The 17,099-nt window shown below is 61.3% G+C and overlaps 1 protein-coding gene across 1 annotated transcript in view; it reads left to right on the forward strand.

The window, feature by feature from the left end:
* The window catches only part of CACNA1I (calcium voltage-gated channel subunit alpha1 I), a 109,462-nt gene that overhangs the window by 76,022 nt on the left and 16,341 nt on the right, over nt 1-17,099 (forward strand). Inside the window, 15 exon segments of the mRNA XM_079141413.1 lie at nt 290-602; nt 2,615-3,033; nt 8,353-8,504; nt 9,079-9,264; nt 9,508-9,625; nt 9,763-9,918; nt 10,353-10,446; nt 11,068-11,270; nt 11,859-12,326; nt 12,638-12,738; nt 13,342-13,465; nt 13,742-13,810; nt 14,416-14,600; nt 15,205-15,331; nt 15,608-15,733. Of these exon segments, the coding sequence (XP_078997539.1) occupies nt 290-602; nt 2,615-3,033; nt 8,353-8,504; nt 9,079-9,264; nt 9,508-9,625; nt 9,763-9,918; nt 10,353-10,446; nt 11,068-11,270; nt 11,859-12,326; nt 12,638-12,738; nt 13,342-13,465; nt 13,742-13,810; nt 14,416-14,600; nt 15,205-15,331; nt 15,608-15,733 (2,841 nt within the window).

The following is a 17,099-nucleotide window of genomic DNA, read 5'->3' on the forward strand; positions in this document are numbered from 1 at the left end:
CGAATCTCTCTGAGCCCCCTCCACTCTCTCCCGTGTCCCCTTGTTCTCTCTCTCTGCACTCTGCCTGTCTCTGGCCGTCTGCCTCTCCGCTGTCCTTCATCTATCCGTGTCTCTGCTCTGTCCCGTCCTCCTCCTCTCTCCATTTTTGCTTCTGTCTCCCTCTCTGACTCTCTTTCTCCATCTCTGTCTCTCTCCCTGTATCTTCCTGCTGGCCCTTCTGCACCTCCATGTCCCTACCCCCACTGTCCCCTCTGTCCCTGTCCCTGTCCTCTCCTCCCGTTGGTCACAGGTGGGCTCCTTCTTCATGATCAACCTGTGCCTCGTTGTCATAGCGACCCAGTTCTCGGAGACCAAGCAGCGGGAGCACCGGCTGATGCTGGAGCAGCGGCAGCGCTACCTGTCCTCCAGCACGGTGGCCAGCTACGCCGAGCCCGGCGACTGCTACGAGGAGATCTTCCAGTACGTCTGCCACATCCTGCGCAAGGCCAAGCGGCGAGCGCTGGGCCTCTACCAGGCCCTGCAGAGCCGGCGCCAGGCCCTGGGCCCAGGGGCACCTGCCCCTGCCAAGCCCGGGCCCCACGCCAGGGAGCCCAGGCACTGCAGTAAGTGGCCCTGCCCGCTCGGCAGCTGGCGTGCTGCCACCTGGGGGCTCACTGCTGCTACCGGGTCGCACCTGCCCAGCATCAGAGAGGGTCCCAAGCCTTGGGGTCCCGCTCTGCATGTCAGTCCAAGCGTTTCCTTTATGGCCCAGGAGCTCCAGGCCCACCTCCCGGGCCTGCCCCTGCTCGCCCCAGGACAGGGACTCAGCCTGCCCTGGAGGACTCCTGTCTGATCCCCTGTGCTCAGACGTGGGCTCTGCCTGGGAGCCACCCTCGAAGGAAGGAAGCAGTGCTCTGACCTCAGTGTAAGACTGAGGCAGCTGCCCGCCAGTCTGCTGGTTCCAGCTGCTGTCCCCTGCTTACCAGCATGCCTGAGTGACAAGGGCTGGCACCTGGCACGAAAGTCTGGCAAGTCAGGGACACTTGCCACCCTGGGCTCTGCCCCTGCCGGGAGCCGCTTCTCACGCCCAAGTGCTGCTGGGTCTTTTCTGCAAGTTCTGCGTTGGGCGTGGAAAGGGTCCCCTCCCGGGTCCCGAGAGCAGGCAACAGTCCTGAGGAGGGGGCCACGGGTCACATCACCCCCGTTTTCAGACGGGAAAACCAAGATTCAAGGAGGTGAGGGAGTCACTTCAAGTGGCCCCAGGTGTCGCTCAGTCACATGGAATGTCGGAGCAGCCAGGGCTTTGCTGAGTGACACCCAGTCCCAGGAGGGGCCGTCACGGCAGGGGAGGGGCCAGGTCTGGCTCTTTTCTCCCAGAGGGTGCGGAGAGGTTGGCAGGCGCAGCTTTGGAGGAGCATCTCATGCGCTGTTCCCTGTGTGACCTTGACTGTGGGGGTGGGGGGCCGGGGCCAGCGCCCCAGGCCGTGCCCCGGGAAGCCCAGTTCTCTGGCTCTCACATTCTGGGAGGCCAGGCAGGAGAATTCGTCCTCCAAGCTGCCGCCCACCATCCTGGGATGCCGGCCATCTGGGTGTGGCCTTGAAGGAGGCTCCAGGTGGCCCGTGGGCTGGCCCAGCATGCAGACAGGGGAGCCCTGTCTGGGCAGGGTGGGCTCCCGCCTGCGCAGAGGGTGTTGGGGGGCTTCACTCCGAGGCCTTCCTGCTGCCTCCCACCTGCTCCCGGAACTGGTGGGCAGGGAGTCCAGGGGCTTCCAGAGGGGCTCTGGCCCCCGCCTGGGTCCGCAGACGTCCTCCCTCCAGGGTGTCCAGGGATGGGAAGGGCTTTGGCCTGTCCTCAGGAGCCAAGGTGGGATGACCCAGGGCTGCTGGCTCCAGAGCCATGTCGGGGTCTAGGCCCCTGTCCAGGGACTGGGAGGTGTCTGGAGGCCAGTGTGGAAACCAAGGGCAGGTGTTGCACATCACGGCTTTGCCTTCCCCTTAATGTCTTTGCTTAGTGGAGAAAAATATAGGAAAACACAAAGAAGAGCTAAACCAGCCAGAGGGAGGCCTCCCTGCCACCTCTCTGACCTGCTTCACAGACCCCAGGATCTGGGTCCAGAGCCGCCCAGGCTGCTCAGGGTGTGAGCTCTGGCCCCTGCCTGCTTCCTGCCTGTCCCCCATCCAGCCCTGACTCCCCCTGTGTGGGGGGACATCCTGAGGGCTTCCAGAGTGCGGCCTGCCCTGCCCAGGGCTCTGCCTCCTCCCTTCCCTGGGAGACACAGGCGGAGAGCTGAGGGACATCTCGGCCACCCTGAGTGTCCACCTTCCACACAGACGCTTTCACAGTCATGCCCAGTTCCCCCAGGCTTGTGACCAGGACCTGGGAGGGTCTGTTGAGTGACTGGTCCAGCACCAAGGGCAGAAGTGACAAGCAGCAGGGACACCTGCCCCAGGCCCATTGTGTACTGACGCAGAGACTCCGTGGCCTGCTGGGTCTCTGCTTCACAAGGGTCCAGATGAAGCTCAGAGAGGGGAAGCCCATCACCTGCAGGAGTGGGTGGCTTGCTCCAGGCAAGCCCCGCGGCCTGGGGCAGGCGGGGCCTGGGGTGGGCACCGACACCACCTGCTTGCTTTGCAGAGCTGTGCCCGAGACACAGCCCCCTGGACCCAACGCCCCACACGCTGGTGCAGCCCATCTCTGCCATGCTGGCCTCCGACCCCGCCAGCTGCCCACACTGCCAGCACGAGGCAGGCCGGCAGCCCTCGGGCCCGGGCAGCACTGACTCGGGCCAGGAGGGCTCAGGCTGCGGGGGCTCTGGTGGCGGTGAGGCTGAAGCCGACCGGGACGGGCCTCGGAGCAGCGAGGACGGGGCCTCCTCGGGCCTGGGGAAAGAGGACGACGAGGAGCCGGTGGGGGCAGTCCGGCTATGTGGGGACCTGTGGCGGGAGATGCGGGCCAAGCTGCGGGGCATCGTGGACAGCAAGTACTTCAACCGGGGCATCATGATGGCCATCCTGGTCAACACCGTCAGCATGGGCATCGAGCACCACGAACAGGCCAGTATGGGCGCCGGGCACGGGCAGGCGGGTGTGGAGGGCAGCAGGGCCCAGGCAGGCTGCCCCGTCCGCTTGCTCGTGGCTGGAGCTGGCTTTACTTCATCCCTGTGGCCTCAGTGCCAACCCGGGGTCACTCCCAGGGGAGGAGGAATGTGGTGTCTGCTGAGGGAGCAGATGAGTGAGGCTTCCAAGGACAGGACTGCGCTTTGTGGGTGGGGACGCGCTGCAGCCATGCCCCCGTCCACAGGCCACCTCTGGGGTGACGGCCCCGACGATAAGTCGTGGCTCCACTTGGGAAAATGTCAGTTGTTGACTCTTGCTGTCCAGCAGGCCTCGGGGACAGACCTTTACCATACCCCAGTCTGGTGAGGGCACCCCCACTTGGCGGCTGACAAAACTGAGGCCCAGTAAGGGGAGTCACTGACTGAGGTCCCTCAGCCAGCCAGAGGCCCAGTTTGAGTCCACCTCCTGGGGCACGGCCATTCCTCCCTTGGCCTCCCCACCGCCCTCCTGCTGCAGGGCCCTGCACCTCCCGCTGCGCACCCGCCGCTCACCAGCTCTCCGAGCTCAGGCTCCATTCAATTTGCTCAAACGCGGCCCCTGGGGCTGCCACTGGCACTGCGTTGGAGCTGCTGGTCTGCCAGTCACTCAGCTTAATTAAAAAGGCTCAGGGGGTGCTGCGAGGAGGCCCTCTGCGTGCGAAGCTGGAGAGACAGGTGCCTCACCTCCAGTTCGGCCTTGCCTCCCTGGCCCAGGCCTGGCAGGGCATAGAGGCCCCAGTGGGGTCTGCGCTTCTGGGAAGGCCCCACAGGAGCAGCTGCGGGCTGGAGTGCTGGCCTGAGTGTCCACACCCCACTCTGCCATTTCTGGCCAGCATCCCTGCCAGTGGCTTGCAGGGTTCAGCCTGCGAGGCCAGTGTTTGCTTGCTCAGGAATTCGGCAGACGGTTGTAGCTTGAAACTGGCCATGGAGGAAGCATTTACACCACGGGAACTGGCAGATCAGACATATCAGGGCTGCTTGTCGGAGGCGGGTTTGCTGGTGCCCACACCCTTCTAGGTGACCCCACGGCCATGGCAGGTCTCCCTCTGCCCCTAGCCTCAGCCTTGGGCTTGGCTGTGGTCCCTGACCAAGCCTTCTCAGGGTCTGTCCCCCTGGCTCCTTTTGCCACATCCCACCTAGCCAGGTTTCCCAGCCAGACTCCGGTGCTGCCTCGTTCCTCAGGACAGCAGGCGTCAGGTGTACTGAAGCCATCACCCCTCCCTCAGGCCAGGAGGTGGGGGAGGCTCTGCTCAGTTGTAGGGTCCACACCGAGCGCCCCCCCCCCCCCCAGGAAGCAGGCACCCTAGCTGCATGCCCTTCCCTCAGAGAGAGGCCAGGTACTGAGTGCCTGCTAAGTGCCAGCCTCTGAGCCAAGCTGGTGTCCTTGAGTCCTCGCAGCTGCCCTCCAAGTGGGTGTCATCCCCTGCCCTCCCCCGCCCCCACACACACTCGGAAGGCAGTGCTCAGGAAGGCCGGGTCCCGTAGGCAGGGTTTGGGTTCCAACCCTTGCACCCCAACCCTGGGTGAGCGCACCATCCGCCGTCTGGAGCCTTAGAAAATTAATTAGCTAAAGAAAAAGTGAGGAGGTGGAAGCATTTTTAAAACGCTCTTTTTAAAGCATCTCAGAGTGGCAGCCATTGTTCTGTTGAGCTCCATGCGGGGCCTGCCCTGGGCCCGCTGGTATTTCTGCTCCTCTTCCTCGGCTCCCAGACATTGCTTGGTGGGAAATAATCCGCCCCCAGGTTTATTCTGAGCAGTCCCTGCTGAGGTGGCGCCTGCAGAGGGAGGTGGCCCAGGGCTGAGGAGGCAGAGAAGGGAGGCGAGGAGGAGACGGGGTGAGGGCTGCATCCCCTGGCCCGTCCCCAGGGAGCCGCTTGCCTGTCAGGTTCTCCTGTCGTGGAGGCTGCTCCTCTTGGGGACTCGCCTGGAGCGGACGGGGGTCAGCATGTGCCTCAGGAAGGGGGAGATGTGCAGCCCCTGGACAGCCATGGGAGGAAGGCGGACCCAGGCATTTTGCGGCTGTGACTGCATGACTGGCGGCCGGGTTCCCTCCCTGTCACCTGCTGCCAGTGTTACAATTCTTCCTGGTGTGACCAGCAGTCCTGTGGGGCAGGAAGGGTGCCTCATCTCCACTGAGCAGATGAGAGGGACTGAGCCTCGCCCGGTGATGTGGCTGGCTCGTAGCCTGTGGGCAGTGGGCAGAGCTTGGCCCCAGGGGCTGAGGGCAGCGGTGGACAATCACCTGGAGATGGGGCATGGATCAGGACGATGCTGCTCCCAGGACAGTGCGTCTCAGCTTCCCTCTCTTCTGGAACACCAGGGCCAAGCCCAAGACTCTTCCCAAGCTGGGCAAGGCCACCCTGCAGCCTCACCTTGCCCTAGGGTCTGAAGATGGTCAAGGTGGAGAACAAGCAGCAGAGGATTGTGCTGAAAGAGCAGGAGCAGGGAGCCTCCTTGGGGTTGGGCTGACCCTGGCCAGGGCGCTGCACTCAAGGCTCTGGATCAGTGGTGGCTCAAGTCCTGCTTTGGCCTCCCTTCTCAGCTCCTGTCAAGCCACTGCCAACCCAGGTCTCGGTGACTCTGGGAAGAGGAGGGTAGGGTGGCTTAGTGATTGACATTCTGGCCCTGTGGGGGTCTGAGAGAGGTACCAGCATGGGCTACAGACAGGAAAGGGACGTGGATGGGGGTGGTCCTGGAGATGGATTCTGAAAGATGACTGAGCGTCCATCAGTGAGACAGACACAAGTACAGGGACCAGGAGCACAGGCATCCCCCAAAGGGCCCTGAGTCCTTGAAAAGAAGTGCACAAGGTACAGGGCAGACAGCCCAGGAGGCCAGGGTGATGCTCACCCTAGAGCAATGGGGAGCCATGGAAGGTTCACTAGCCTGGGAGTGGCATGGCTGGGCTGAACTGGAGCCTTGTCAGACAAGTGGGCAGGTGAAGGCACCTGGGCTGTGGGGCGGGGGTGGGGCTAGAGGGAGGTGAAGCTTCAAGATCTGACTCCACCACTGCCTGGCTGTGACCCTGGCAGTCACTTCTCTCTGAGCCTCAGGTTTCCTGCCTGTAAAATGGAGCAACATAAGGCTGACTGAGGCCTAGACGAGAGGATGCAGGCAAAGTGCTCAGCACACCTGGCCCTGAAAAGGGCTGCACAAAGCTGGGTGGTCCATCAGGGGGCGGGGCTGGGAGGGCGGAGCTGTGGGGCAGCTCAGAGACCCCTGCCCACATGTATTCCTCTCAGGCGGGCAGCCTGGGGCCACCAAGCCTGGCATCCAGCCAGGACATGCTGGCCCTGGTGCCCCCACACCTTTGGCTTAGCCTGCTCTTGTCCGCTCCTTCCCGGGGTGGGGCCGAGCCACCTCCAGTGGCCTGTCCGCTGTCTGTGCATCTCTCTCGTCTCTGCCTCCTTTCCCAAGCCAGCCCCTTGGCGCCTCCCTGCCGGGTTTCCCGTCACCTGTCTCTCTCCCACATAAGCGTGCTCCGGAGTGACGGAGTGACGGATGGTCCATTAGAAGAGGACTAACAGGTGCAGTTGCCTGGAGAAACAGCTGTTGTGGGGGAGGAGGGGGGAGAGCGGGGTGACCTTTCAGGGAGAGCCGTGGCTGGCATCGGTGGAAGCTCCTGCGCAGCGTGTGTGGCCGGGAGTGGGGGATCGCTGTTACAGACCAACAGCGCCCGCGCTTTTCATCTCTGGGGTGGTTTGGGTGGGCTGGGAAATTGGCGGCTCAGACCAGCATCTGATCCCTATCACGGAGGTGCCTCTCGGGTCCCACTCACCTTTTGGGGCCATTTTTGTGAGTCAGATGTAATTACAGATGAGGCTGGGGCCTTCTCCTTTAGTCTGGGCTTGAGAGGAGCTGGCAATTTTATTAGATTTTCCAGGCACTGGGTGGGAAGCTGGCAGGCTTTTTTTTTTTTTTTTTTTTTTTTTTTTTTTTCTTCTCTTTTTAACCTACATGGAATCAAAGTCGGGCCTCTGAGGTTCCCTGGCTCAGTGGAGGGGCTGGGCTTAGCTGGGTGGTGCTGATGGATGGGAGGTGACCTGCCTGGGTCCTCAGCTCCCCCACCTCCCTGCCCTTGCTCTGGAGGGGCCCTCAGCCTGGACACCCTTCTTTTCTCCCTGTCACTGGCTCTCTTCTCGGCTGTTAGGTCTCTGCTCCAGAAGTCCTCCTGGCTCCACTGATCCTTGTTCCCAAAACTGCACTCAGCTCCCTGGTTTCCAGGAGCTGGCTGGCTTGTGGCTTGTGGGGATTTGCACTTGAGTGCGAGGGTTCCGCTGCTGTAGCACGAGCCGGCACACGATGGGCTCTCAGATTGTGGAAAACGTGCAGGAATGAAGGAACGGGTGCCTGGGGAGCCAGGGAGTTCAGTGGTGCGCTGTACCGCAACAGTAGCTTGAAGTGTGACGTGGATCAGTGCCTGGCCTTGCCGTGTCCCTGCTGGGCATCTCTGAGCAAGTCAGTCCACCTTGCCCAACCTCAGTTTCCTCATTATAAAGCAGAAGGGTCAGTAGTCTGGGGAGTCAGTTCTTGGGCTGGGGGTGGCGAGCACAAACCAGACTTTTCACTGGGTCCCAGAGGGGTCACGGAGGGGAGAGAGGGACCAGGGACTTGCACGACTTTTATCAAAGAGCTTGGAATGAATGAGGTCATGCATTTGCCCCCCAGTTTTTGGGGGGTGTACTGGGGATTGAACCCAGGGGTGCTTAACCACTGAGCTACATTTCCTAGCCCCCTTTTTAATGTTTTATTTAGAGACAGGGTCTCTAAGTTGCTTAGGGCCTCACTAAGTTGCTGAGGCTGGCTTTGAACTCAGTATCCTCCTGCCTTGGCCTCCTGAGCTGCTGGGATTACAGATGTGGCCACTGCACCTGGCTTAACCCCTAGTTTTATAGCAGGGAAAGGGAGGTTCAGAGGTGGGGAAGTGACTTGCCCCGGGCTGCACAGCCACTTAGCATCCAGCCAGGCCTGGAACCCCTCCCTCACCCCAAGTCATGGCTGACAGCGTGGCCTGGCTCAAGCACAGGAATTTCTCTGATGGTGCCATTTTCCATTTATCACCTGCTGCTAACAAGCACAAGGCAAATGATCTGGGGCAGAAGGAAGTCTGTGGCTGGAGGGGGTTGGGGGGCTGGTGTCTGTTCCCTTGACCTCCTTGGGTCTTAGTGTCCTCCTCTGAGAGTGGGTGCGTGGGCCGAAAGTCACCAGGATGGTGGTTCTGCCTAGGGCTGCGTCTGGCTTGCTGGGTCACTCACCTCCCACACCAATGCCCTCACAGCCCGAGGAGCTGACCAACATCCTGGAGATCTGCAATGTAGTCTTTACCAGCATGTTCGCCCTGGAGATGATCCTGAAGCTGGCTGCCTTTGGACTCTTTGACTACCTGCGAAACCCCTACAACATCTTCGACAGCATCATCGTCATCATCAGGTACCCCTCCCACACCCACTCTGCAGCAGGGCAGGGGGATTAATGCACTGGTCCCGGCCGGTGCGCAGGATGATGGAGGAAACCATCACCCAGAAATGCAGTTAACCAAATATTGTTTTAAAAAATTCTTGATTTAGCAATATATGTGCTTCTGGATTTGTGCATTAAATAATAAGATGTAGTGGCGAGTCTGTGGCTACCATCATTCTAAAGGAGGGATGCACATAATAAACAGAAATTTTCCATCCACTGTCCTGTGACATAAAGGTATCTGTTATTCTGATTGCCCACAAAGTCACTGAGACTGCTAATTCTCTGTGATTTGCTGTGTACATTGGTAATCAGAGGAAGCATTAAATCTCAGGAGAGGACAGTGATGTTTATGGACTTCCTGGATTTTAGCCATGACTTCTTGGTGGGGGTCCCTGGAGCCGCAGCCAGCAAGTTGTTGGGTGGATGAATTAGTGAATGAGCGGAAGCTCTCTGTCTTTGTCCTCCTGTCCTCTCCTGCCTCGCGTGCCGTCCTCCCCTCTCGGCCTCCCACTGGCCCTGCACTCCCACCGGCTGGCCACAGCATCTGGGAGATCGTGGGGCAGGCGGACGGCGGGCTGTCGGTGCTGCGCACCTTCCGGCTGCTGCGGGTGCTGAAGCTGGTGCGTTTCATGCCTGCGCTGCGGCGCCAGCTCGTGGTGCTCATGAAGACCATGGACAACGTGGCCACCTTCTGCATGCTGCTCATGCTCTTCATCTTCATCTTCAGGTGAGCCCTGCCCCCGCGGGACCACACTTACAGGGCCAGCCAGGGCTGTGGGCAGGAGCATGGGGAGCTGTCCCTGTGTCTCTGGGTAGGTTCTTCCCGTGGAGCCTCAGCATTCTCCTCTGGAAAATGGGACCAACATGGCCACCCTCCCCACCTCCCCATCTGACTGTGTTGCCTGAGACCAAAGCAGGCAGCAGGCGAGAGCAGAGTGGATGTGAAGCCCTCCCTCCTTCCCTCCCCCAGCATCCTCGGGATGCACATCTTTGGCTGCAAGTTCAGCCTCCGCACAGACACGGGAGACACGGTTCCCGACAGGAAGAACTTTGACTCCCTGCTCTGGGCCATTGTCACGGTGTTCCAGGTAGGTGTGTTTCAGGGGAGGGGATCCTGGGCAGCAGACCTGGGGGGGACGGGGCTGAGGTTGACAGCGCCCACCCATTCCCGTAGATAGAGGTGGCCCAGAGGGACCTCAGGACTGACTCGCCTCTCCCTCTACAGATCCTCACCCAGGAGGACTGGAACGTCGTCCTCTACAATGGCATGGCCTCCACCTCCCCCTGGGCCTCCCTCTACTTTGTTGCTCTCATGACCTTCGGCAACTATGTGCTTTTCAACCTGCTGGTGGCCATCCTGGTGGAGGGTTTCCAGGCTGAGGTGATCACAGCCCTGGCGGAGGAAACACCTCCAAGGGGCCTGCAAGACACTATGCAGGGAGAGGGGGCCTGGGTGAGGAAGGGCTGTAACATATCCCCAGAGGAGGGCCACCAGAGAGGTGGGAACGCCCGCCACAGCCCGCATGCAATGGAGATTGCATCCAGGATTCCTGCTTCTCCCCAGTGGTGCAGGACTAGGTTTCGCCATCTCTGAGATTCTAGAGCCCCGAGGCCTGGAATTCTGGATCCTGCTCCTTCCGTTCTCTAAGGCTTTGGGAATACTTCCAGTCAGGCGGATGCGGTCCCCTCACTTCCCTTTTCTGAGCCTCAGTTTCCTCATCTGTAAAACAGGAGTGGAAATACTCATTGACAAATACAAGAGGGAAGGAGGGTGGGAATGCAGGGAGTTGACCTGTGTTCTGGCCCATCTCCCAGGGGGACGCCAACCGCTCCTACTCAGATGAGGACCAGAGCTCGTCCAACATGGAGGAGTTCGACAAGTTCCAGGAGGGCCTGGACAGCAGCGGAGGTAAACAGGCCTCCAACTCGTCACCTGGGGGCCAGACACTTTCACTGGAGACCCATGTGGGCCCGGGGCACAGCATCCGCTTCCCCTGGACCCCAGGCTCAGAGATTGCTAATTCTCTGTGTTTGTTTTTTATGTTTATAACTGAAAGAAATGCTAAATCTCAAAAAGAGGACCGTGACCTTCACAGACCTCCGGATCCCAGCCACAGGGCTACCCACAGCCTATCTGCTTCCCTTCACTCAACCTCTTGGGTAGAGCCATTGGGTCTTTGGATGTGGCCTGGGCTCTGATTCTGGCTGGCACCCCTAGGCAGCATGGGCCAAGCCACTCTCAACCCAAGCCCAGTGTCTTCTGGGTAGCCCTGGCAGACCTTCTGCCTTGCTTTCTGCAGTGGGCCAGGGAGCCAGGTGCTCTCTCCCCTTGATCTGATCACGGAAGGCAAGGTTCTGCACAGAGCCACACAGGCAGGGTGCAGGAGAGGTACAACCCAGAGGGCTTCCTGGTGGAGGAGGTCTCCCTAGGAAAGCACTCCACTTCTGTTTCTTTGTCTGGTGACTTCCTCTGCTCTTGTTCTGCTGTCCGCCATCTGTGCCTTCCTCTGTCTCCCTCTTGCTTCTCCAGATCCCAAGCTCTATCCAATTCCCCTGACCCCCAATGGGCACCTGGACCCCAGTCTCCCACTGGGTGGGCACCTGGGTCCTGCTGGGGCTGTGGGCCCTGCACCCCGCCTCTCGCTGCAGCCAGACCCCATGCTGGTGGCCTTGGATTCCCGCAAGAGCAGCGTCATGTCCCTGGGGAGGATGAGCTATGATCAGCGCTCCCTGGTGAGTGCTATGGGGTGGGGGCTCTGTCCAGAAGGGCCGCTCCACTGGGGTGTGTGCTGAGGGACCCCAGAGCTAGGCACTTCAGCCTCACTCAGGTGCACAGGTTTAGCCCAAACCAGGCAGGGACCACATCTGTCACATTCCTGGGTGTCCAGTGCCTGAGCAGGACCTGGCGACAGGAATGGATAGGTGTGGTGCGCAGGACTTGGTTTCACCTTGGTAGCAATGTATAAGGTTGGAGCTGGAATCTGGCCTCGGCCACCTCTGAACTGTGTGCCTTGAGCAAATTAGCACTCTTCTGCGCCCCGGTTTCCTTACCTGTAAAATGCAGAGATGGCCCTAACTTGCCATAGTTCCTCAGGGGAAGCAAGGTGGTAGGGAGGGCTGAGACCTCCAGGGGGACTTGTCCATGTGGGTGGAATGAGGCGCAGGGCAGGGAGAGGAGCCCTAACCCATTCCGCCCATTCGGCCCCGCTAGCCAGGCGGGGACCCTCTTACAGCCACAGCGGGGCTGGCCGGCGGCCTCAGACCGCGGAGTGCGGAGTGCGGAGTGCGCGAGGGCACTGACCGAGCCCCGCTTCCCCGCAGTCCAGCTCCCGGAGCTCCTACTACGGACCTTGGGGCCGCAGCGGGGCCTGGGCCAGCCGCCGCTCCAGCTGGAACAGTCTCAAGCACAAGCCGCCCTCGGCTGAGCACGAGTCTCTGCTCTCGGCGGAGCGCAGCGGCGCGCGGACCTGTGAGGGCGCCCGGGACGAGGGGCCGCAGCGCACTGCGCCGCTGCACGCCCCGCACGCCCACCACGCGCACCATGGACCCCACCTGGCGCACCGTCACCGCCACCACCGCCGGACGCTGTCCCTCGACACCAGGGACTCAGTGGACCTTGCTGAGCTGGTGCCCGCCCTGGGCGTCCACCCGAGGGCCGCCTGGAGGGCGGCGGGCCCGGCCCCTGGGCACGAAGACTGCAACGGCAGGATGCCCAGCATCGCCAAGGACGTCTTCACCAAGATGGACGACCGCCGGGATCGCGGAGAGGACGAGGAGGAGATGGACTACGTGAGTGGAGACCCCGCCGGGAACCGGGAATCGGACTGTGCAAGCAGGGGGTGGGGCTCGAGGGGCGGGCCCAGGGGGCGGTGGAGTCGGGGCGGGGCCAGAACGATGGGGCTTCCGAGTGTGGCCGGAGGGGCGGGGCCAGAACTGCCCAGGCCCGAGCGGGGAGCGTCTGGGGGAAGCCCTCCCTGCCGCCTGGGGTGGGGCGGGGATCCGAGATCCTCCAGTGCCCAGTTGGCCGGGTGACCCGGTGGGCAGAGAGAGGTCTCCCTGCGCGGCGCCGACCCTCCTGCACCTGGTCCTCCCCTCGCCAGACTCTGTGTTTCCGCGTCCGCAAGATGATCGACGTCTACAAGCCTGACTGGTGCGAGGTTCGGGAGGACTGGTCGGTCTACCTCTTCTCCCCCGAGAACAGGTGGGCGGGGCCGGGTCTAGGGCGGGGTTTAGAGCAGCGGGAACCGCGTGGGAGGGAAAGCCCTCTGCCAAGCTGAGCAAGGCCCTACCCCAGAGGCGGGGGCAGCAGGACAGGGGATTTCCTGGGCATCTCCGTAGCCGAGGCCAGTCCTGTGCTAGCACCAGACTCGGTAGATTCTCTAAAGGCCCGGGGTCCCCACATGTGAAGGGAGTATCAGAAGGCTTCCTGGAGGAGGAAGCCTTTGTGCTGGGCCTTGGAGGCAGATAACTGTCCAGTAGGTGCAGGAGGGAGGGGGAAGGGGGGAAGCTGGTCCGGCCTGAGGGACTACCTGGGGGCAGCAGCAGAGGGTATCAGGTAATGTGATGTCCTTGTCACTGGAGGACTGCAATCTGGCATTTGGACCAGTGTTCAGAAAGCCTTGAGTGCCAGGCAAGGTGGGTGTCCTTCACTGTATGGGTGTGTGATTGATGGCCACCCAGAGCAATGCAAGATTGGCACTTGTTATGTGTCCCGAGAACACTTCCTCTAGGCTCCCCTGTTCTGGTGTGTGTGTGTCTGGGTTCTCTGCCTTCTGACACTCGTGGGTGCCCTGCCCCTGCCTAGGTTCCGCGTCCTGTGTCAGACCATCATTGCCCACAGGCTCTTCGACTATGTGGTCCTGGCTTTCATCTTCCTCAACTGCATCACCATCGCCCTGGAGCGGCCCCAGATTGAGGCTGGCAGCACTGTGAGTAGCCACAGCCCTCAGAGAAGCCAGACAGAGGGACGCAACACCAGGGCCTGCCATGGGGCAGTGAGCCAGACCGAGGGGGAGCTCAGCACGCTAGACTGCCGGCACTGTGGAGGAGGCTGTGCCTGGGAGCTTGCCTCTGGGAGGGACAGGCCACCTTAAACTGAGAAGCGGTGACCTCTCCTGGTCGGCTTCCTTGCGGATGAAGGGGCTGAGCAGGTGGCTGGGAGGTTGGGCGAGCCCTGGGCCCACCGCATCTCCCGACTCTTTCAGGAACGCATCTTCCTCACGGTGTCCAACTACATCTTCACAGCCATCTTCGTGGGCGAGATGACACTGAAGGTTGCTCTGGGCTTCACCTGGACCACTCCCACCCCCAGCTCGGGGACCCTGGCCAGGCCCCTCCCCTCCCTCAGATTGTCACTGATCTGTTCATCAGCGACAGTCCACAGACCCCGGAGGCCCACCCCCGCTAGCGCCAGTCCCTGGGTTGGCCCGCTGGGACCCAGAGGGGGTCAGCGGCACGCCCCCTCCCCAGGAGTCACAACTTCGCCAGAAAGGCGAATGCAGGGAGAAACAGGGACAGCATAACGAGGTAGCCGCTGGAGGCGTGGGGAGCAGGGGAAAGATTCCCTCTGGGACGTTTCCCAGAGCAGTGGCCTCGGATTGGGTTTGCCAGAAGTACTGGGCGGACCGTGTGGGGAGACGCCCTGGTCCTGACTCCGCCCTGTCCCCGCCTACTGCCCGCCTTCACAGGATCTGCGGGGTACTGTCCCCCGCCCGCGACCCCCGACCCCCGACCACCGCCACCTGCCGGGTCCAGCCCATCTGTCCCCCCGCCCCGTGTCCCGAAGACCCGCCTGACCTGGCCCTCCCCGCGTGCGGAGTCCGCACCCTCCGGGCGGTGCCGCGGGCCTGACCCCGCCCCCGCCCCGTCCCGCCCTCAGGTGGTCTCGCTGGGCCTGTACTTCGGGGAGCAGGCGTACCTGCGCAGCAGCTGGAACGTGCTGGACGGCTTCCTCGTCTTCGTGTCCATCATCGACATCGTGGTGTCCTTGGCCTCGGCCGGGGGAGCCAAGATCTTGGGGGTCCTCCGGGTCCTGAGGCTCCTGCGCACCCTACGCCCCCTGCGGTGAGGACCACCAACCCCGCGCGCAGGTTGTACGGGCAAATCACCCAGGTCTAAACGGGCCCCTCACTCTGCCCTCGTGACTTGTGGCGCATTTTGCCCTCCAATAACAGGTCTCTTCTTTTGTATCTTGGTACTAGGGATGGAACCCAGGGGCATTTAAACATTGAGCCACATCAGCTCCCCCTCACGCCGTAATTGACATACATATATACGTGCATATATGTATTTCACATATATTTTATGTAGACACAGAACCTTGCGTAGTTACTGAGGCTGACTTTGAACTCCCCATCCTCCTGCCTCAGTCTCCCCAATAGTCAGTTATCTATTTCTGTCTCTGGGTGTTGGTTTGACCAGGTTGTGGTACAGACCCGGAGGGGACTAGGCACAGTGAGGGGTGAGGGCAAGTGCCCTTCTCTATGCAGATCTGGGGCCAGGATCTGGCTCACCACCTATTCTGCTGAAGTCTGGGCTGTCTGGCTGCTTCCTCTTGGTTCCTTGCTGCTGTCCTTGTGCCTTAGGGGCTCAGCCCTGGGACTCAGGACTCATGGGGTTGCCTCCCCCAGCCATGGGCTCACAGTGCCCCTGCCCTCTTTGCCTGCAGTGTCATCAGCAGGGCCCCTGGCCTGAAGCTGGTGGTGGAGACGCTTATCTCCTCCCTCAAGCCTATTGGGAACATCGTCCTCATCTGCTGCGCCTTCTTTGTGATCTTTGGCATCCTGGGGGTGCAGGTGAGGGGGGCCAGGCGCAGCAGGGCTGAGAGGGCTCTGAAGCCAGATAAGGGACATCCCAGCCCAGCCAGGATAGAGCCCCCACACTCCTACCCAGGCCCGTCCCACCTGTGCTGGTTGACCTGGGGCTCTGATTGTTCCTGATCCTGGTGGAGGGGCCATGGTCCTTGCCTACATACAGGGCAGGCTGGGTAAATGCCACCTGAGGGCTGGGCCTCTTCTGATTTGCAATACCCCCTCTTCCTGGGAGCACTGACCTTGCCCTTCTTTCCCCAGCTCTTCAAGGGCAAGTTCTACCACTGCCTGGGTGTGGACACCCGCAACATCACCAACCGCTCCGACTGCGTGGCTGCCAACTACCGCTGGGTCCATCACAAATACAACTTTGATAACCTGGGCCAGGTGAGTGTGCCCGCCTACCCCTTATCAGTCCTGCCCACTGCGGGTGACATCTCTTTGATGCCGGAAGGCCCTGGGATCTCAGACCTGGCTCCAGTCCTGCCCTGCCAGGACTGACTGTAACTTCTTTCCAAACCTTGGTTTCCTAGTCTGCATAATGGGTAGAGGTAACTGTCCCTCTCAGGTGACCTGAGTGAGGCTGAGATTCTGAGTGCAGTGCCCACCCAGTGCCTGGTACTCGATAGGTTCTTCACTGCACGTTGGTCCTGGCCTCTGCCCCCACCCAGGGATCCTGACCTGAGTTTCAGAGTCATCCGCACCTGGTTGTGCATTCCAGCTCTGCTGCTTAGTGTAGGTGTGACCTCTTTGAACCTTGGTTTCCTCATCTGTAAAATGGAAAGTTGTAGCCCCTCAGGCAGCTGTGGGAACCTGAGGGTGGCAGGCTCCTTGCCCAGGTTGGGGTCCTTTCCCATCACCCACCATCTCTGTTCCCCATCCAGGCAGGTAGGCCCCACCCAGTCCCCCCTTTGCCCTTGATCCCCTCTCCTGTGAGCCCGTTAGGTTTGACCCACAGGCAGTGGCCCAGGTGAGAGCCTTTAGCTAACTCTCTCCAGGGAGCCCCCTCCCACCCCTGCTCCCTCTGGAGGGCCCAGGCAGGAGTCTGGTCCAGCTAAGTTCAGGCAGAGGAGTGCCTTCCCTGGGGCTCCCAAGGAGGGAGCAAGATCTAGGCCGCCCTCCCCCACCCCCTCTCTGGGTAGGGGATCCCCTGGCTGGATCCTCTGAAGTTCTCATTCCCGGAACTGGGTGCCGGGAATACCAGCTGGGGAGGAGCCAACAGGCCTGGAGAGGCAGCGGGGGCCAGGAGACCAGGTCAGGAACTGACTGCTGCTCCCAGCAGCTCCCCACCTCCACCCCGCCTTCTCCAGGAGCAGCGTCTTCAAGTGTTTAACAGCTCAGTGTTTGGAAACGGGGAAGCAGACCAAAGGAAGCCAACAGGGGCCTTCTGTGAGCTTGTTGCTGATCCCAGGGGCACCGCTGGTGCCTACTTCAGCCTCCTTTGGAGCATGCGGCCTTTCCCTTCTGGGTGTGCTTGACTCCAGCTGGCTCCCTGCAAACCTGAGCCCAGAGTCGTGGGGAGGAGCACACTGGCCAAGGCCTTGGACTCCTGGGGGGCACTTCCTGCTGTGGGCCCTCACAGGTTCCTGATCCTCTGTCCTTCAGCATCCTCATCTGTCAGTGGGCACAGTGATGGCGGGTCCTTGGAATATAGGGGCCTCGTGTGCTTCCCTAGCAGGGAGGGCTTCCCCTGTCCCTGCTCTGCTGCTGGGTTTGAGCCCTTTCAGGGCACCCCCAGCATCATTCCCACCCG

This window comes from Sciurus vulgaris, assembly GCF_902686455.1.
Source record: "Sciurus vulgaris genome assembly, chromosome: 5".
Taxonomy (NCBI): Eukaryota; Metazoa; Chordata; class Mammalia; order Rodentia; family Sciuridae; genus Sciurus; species Sciurus vulgaris.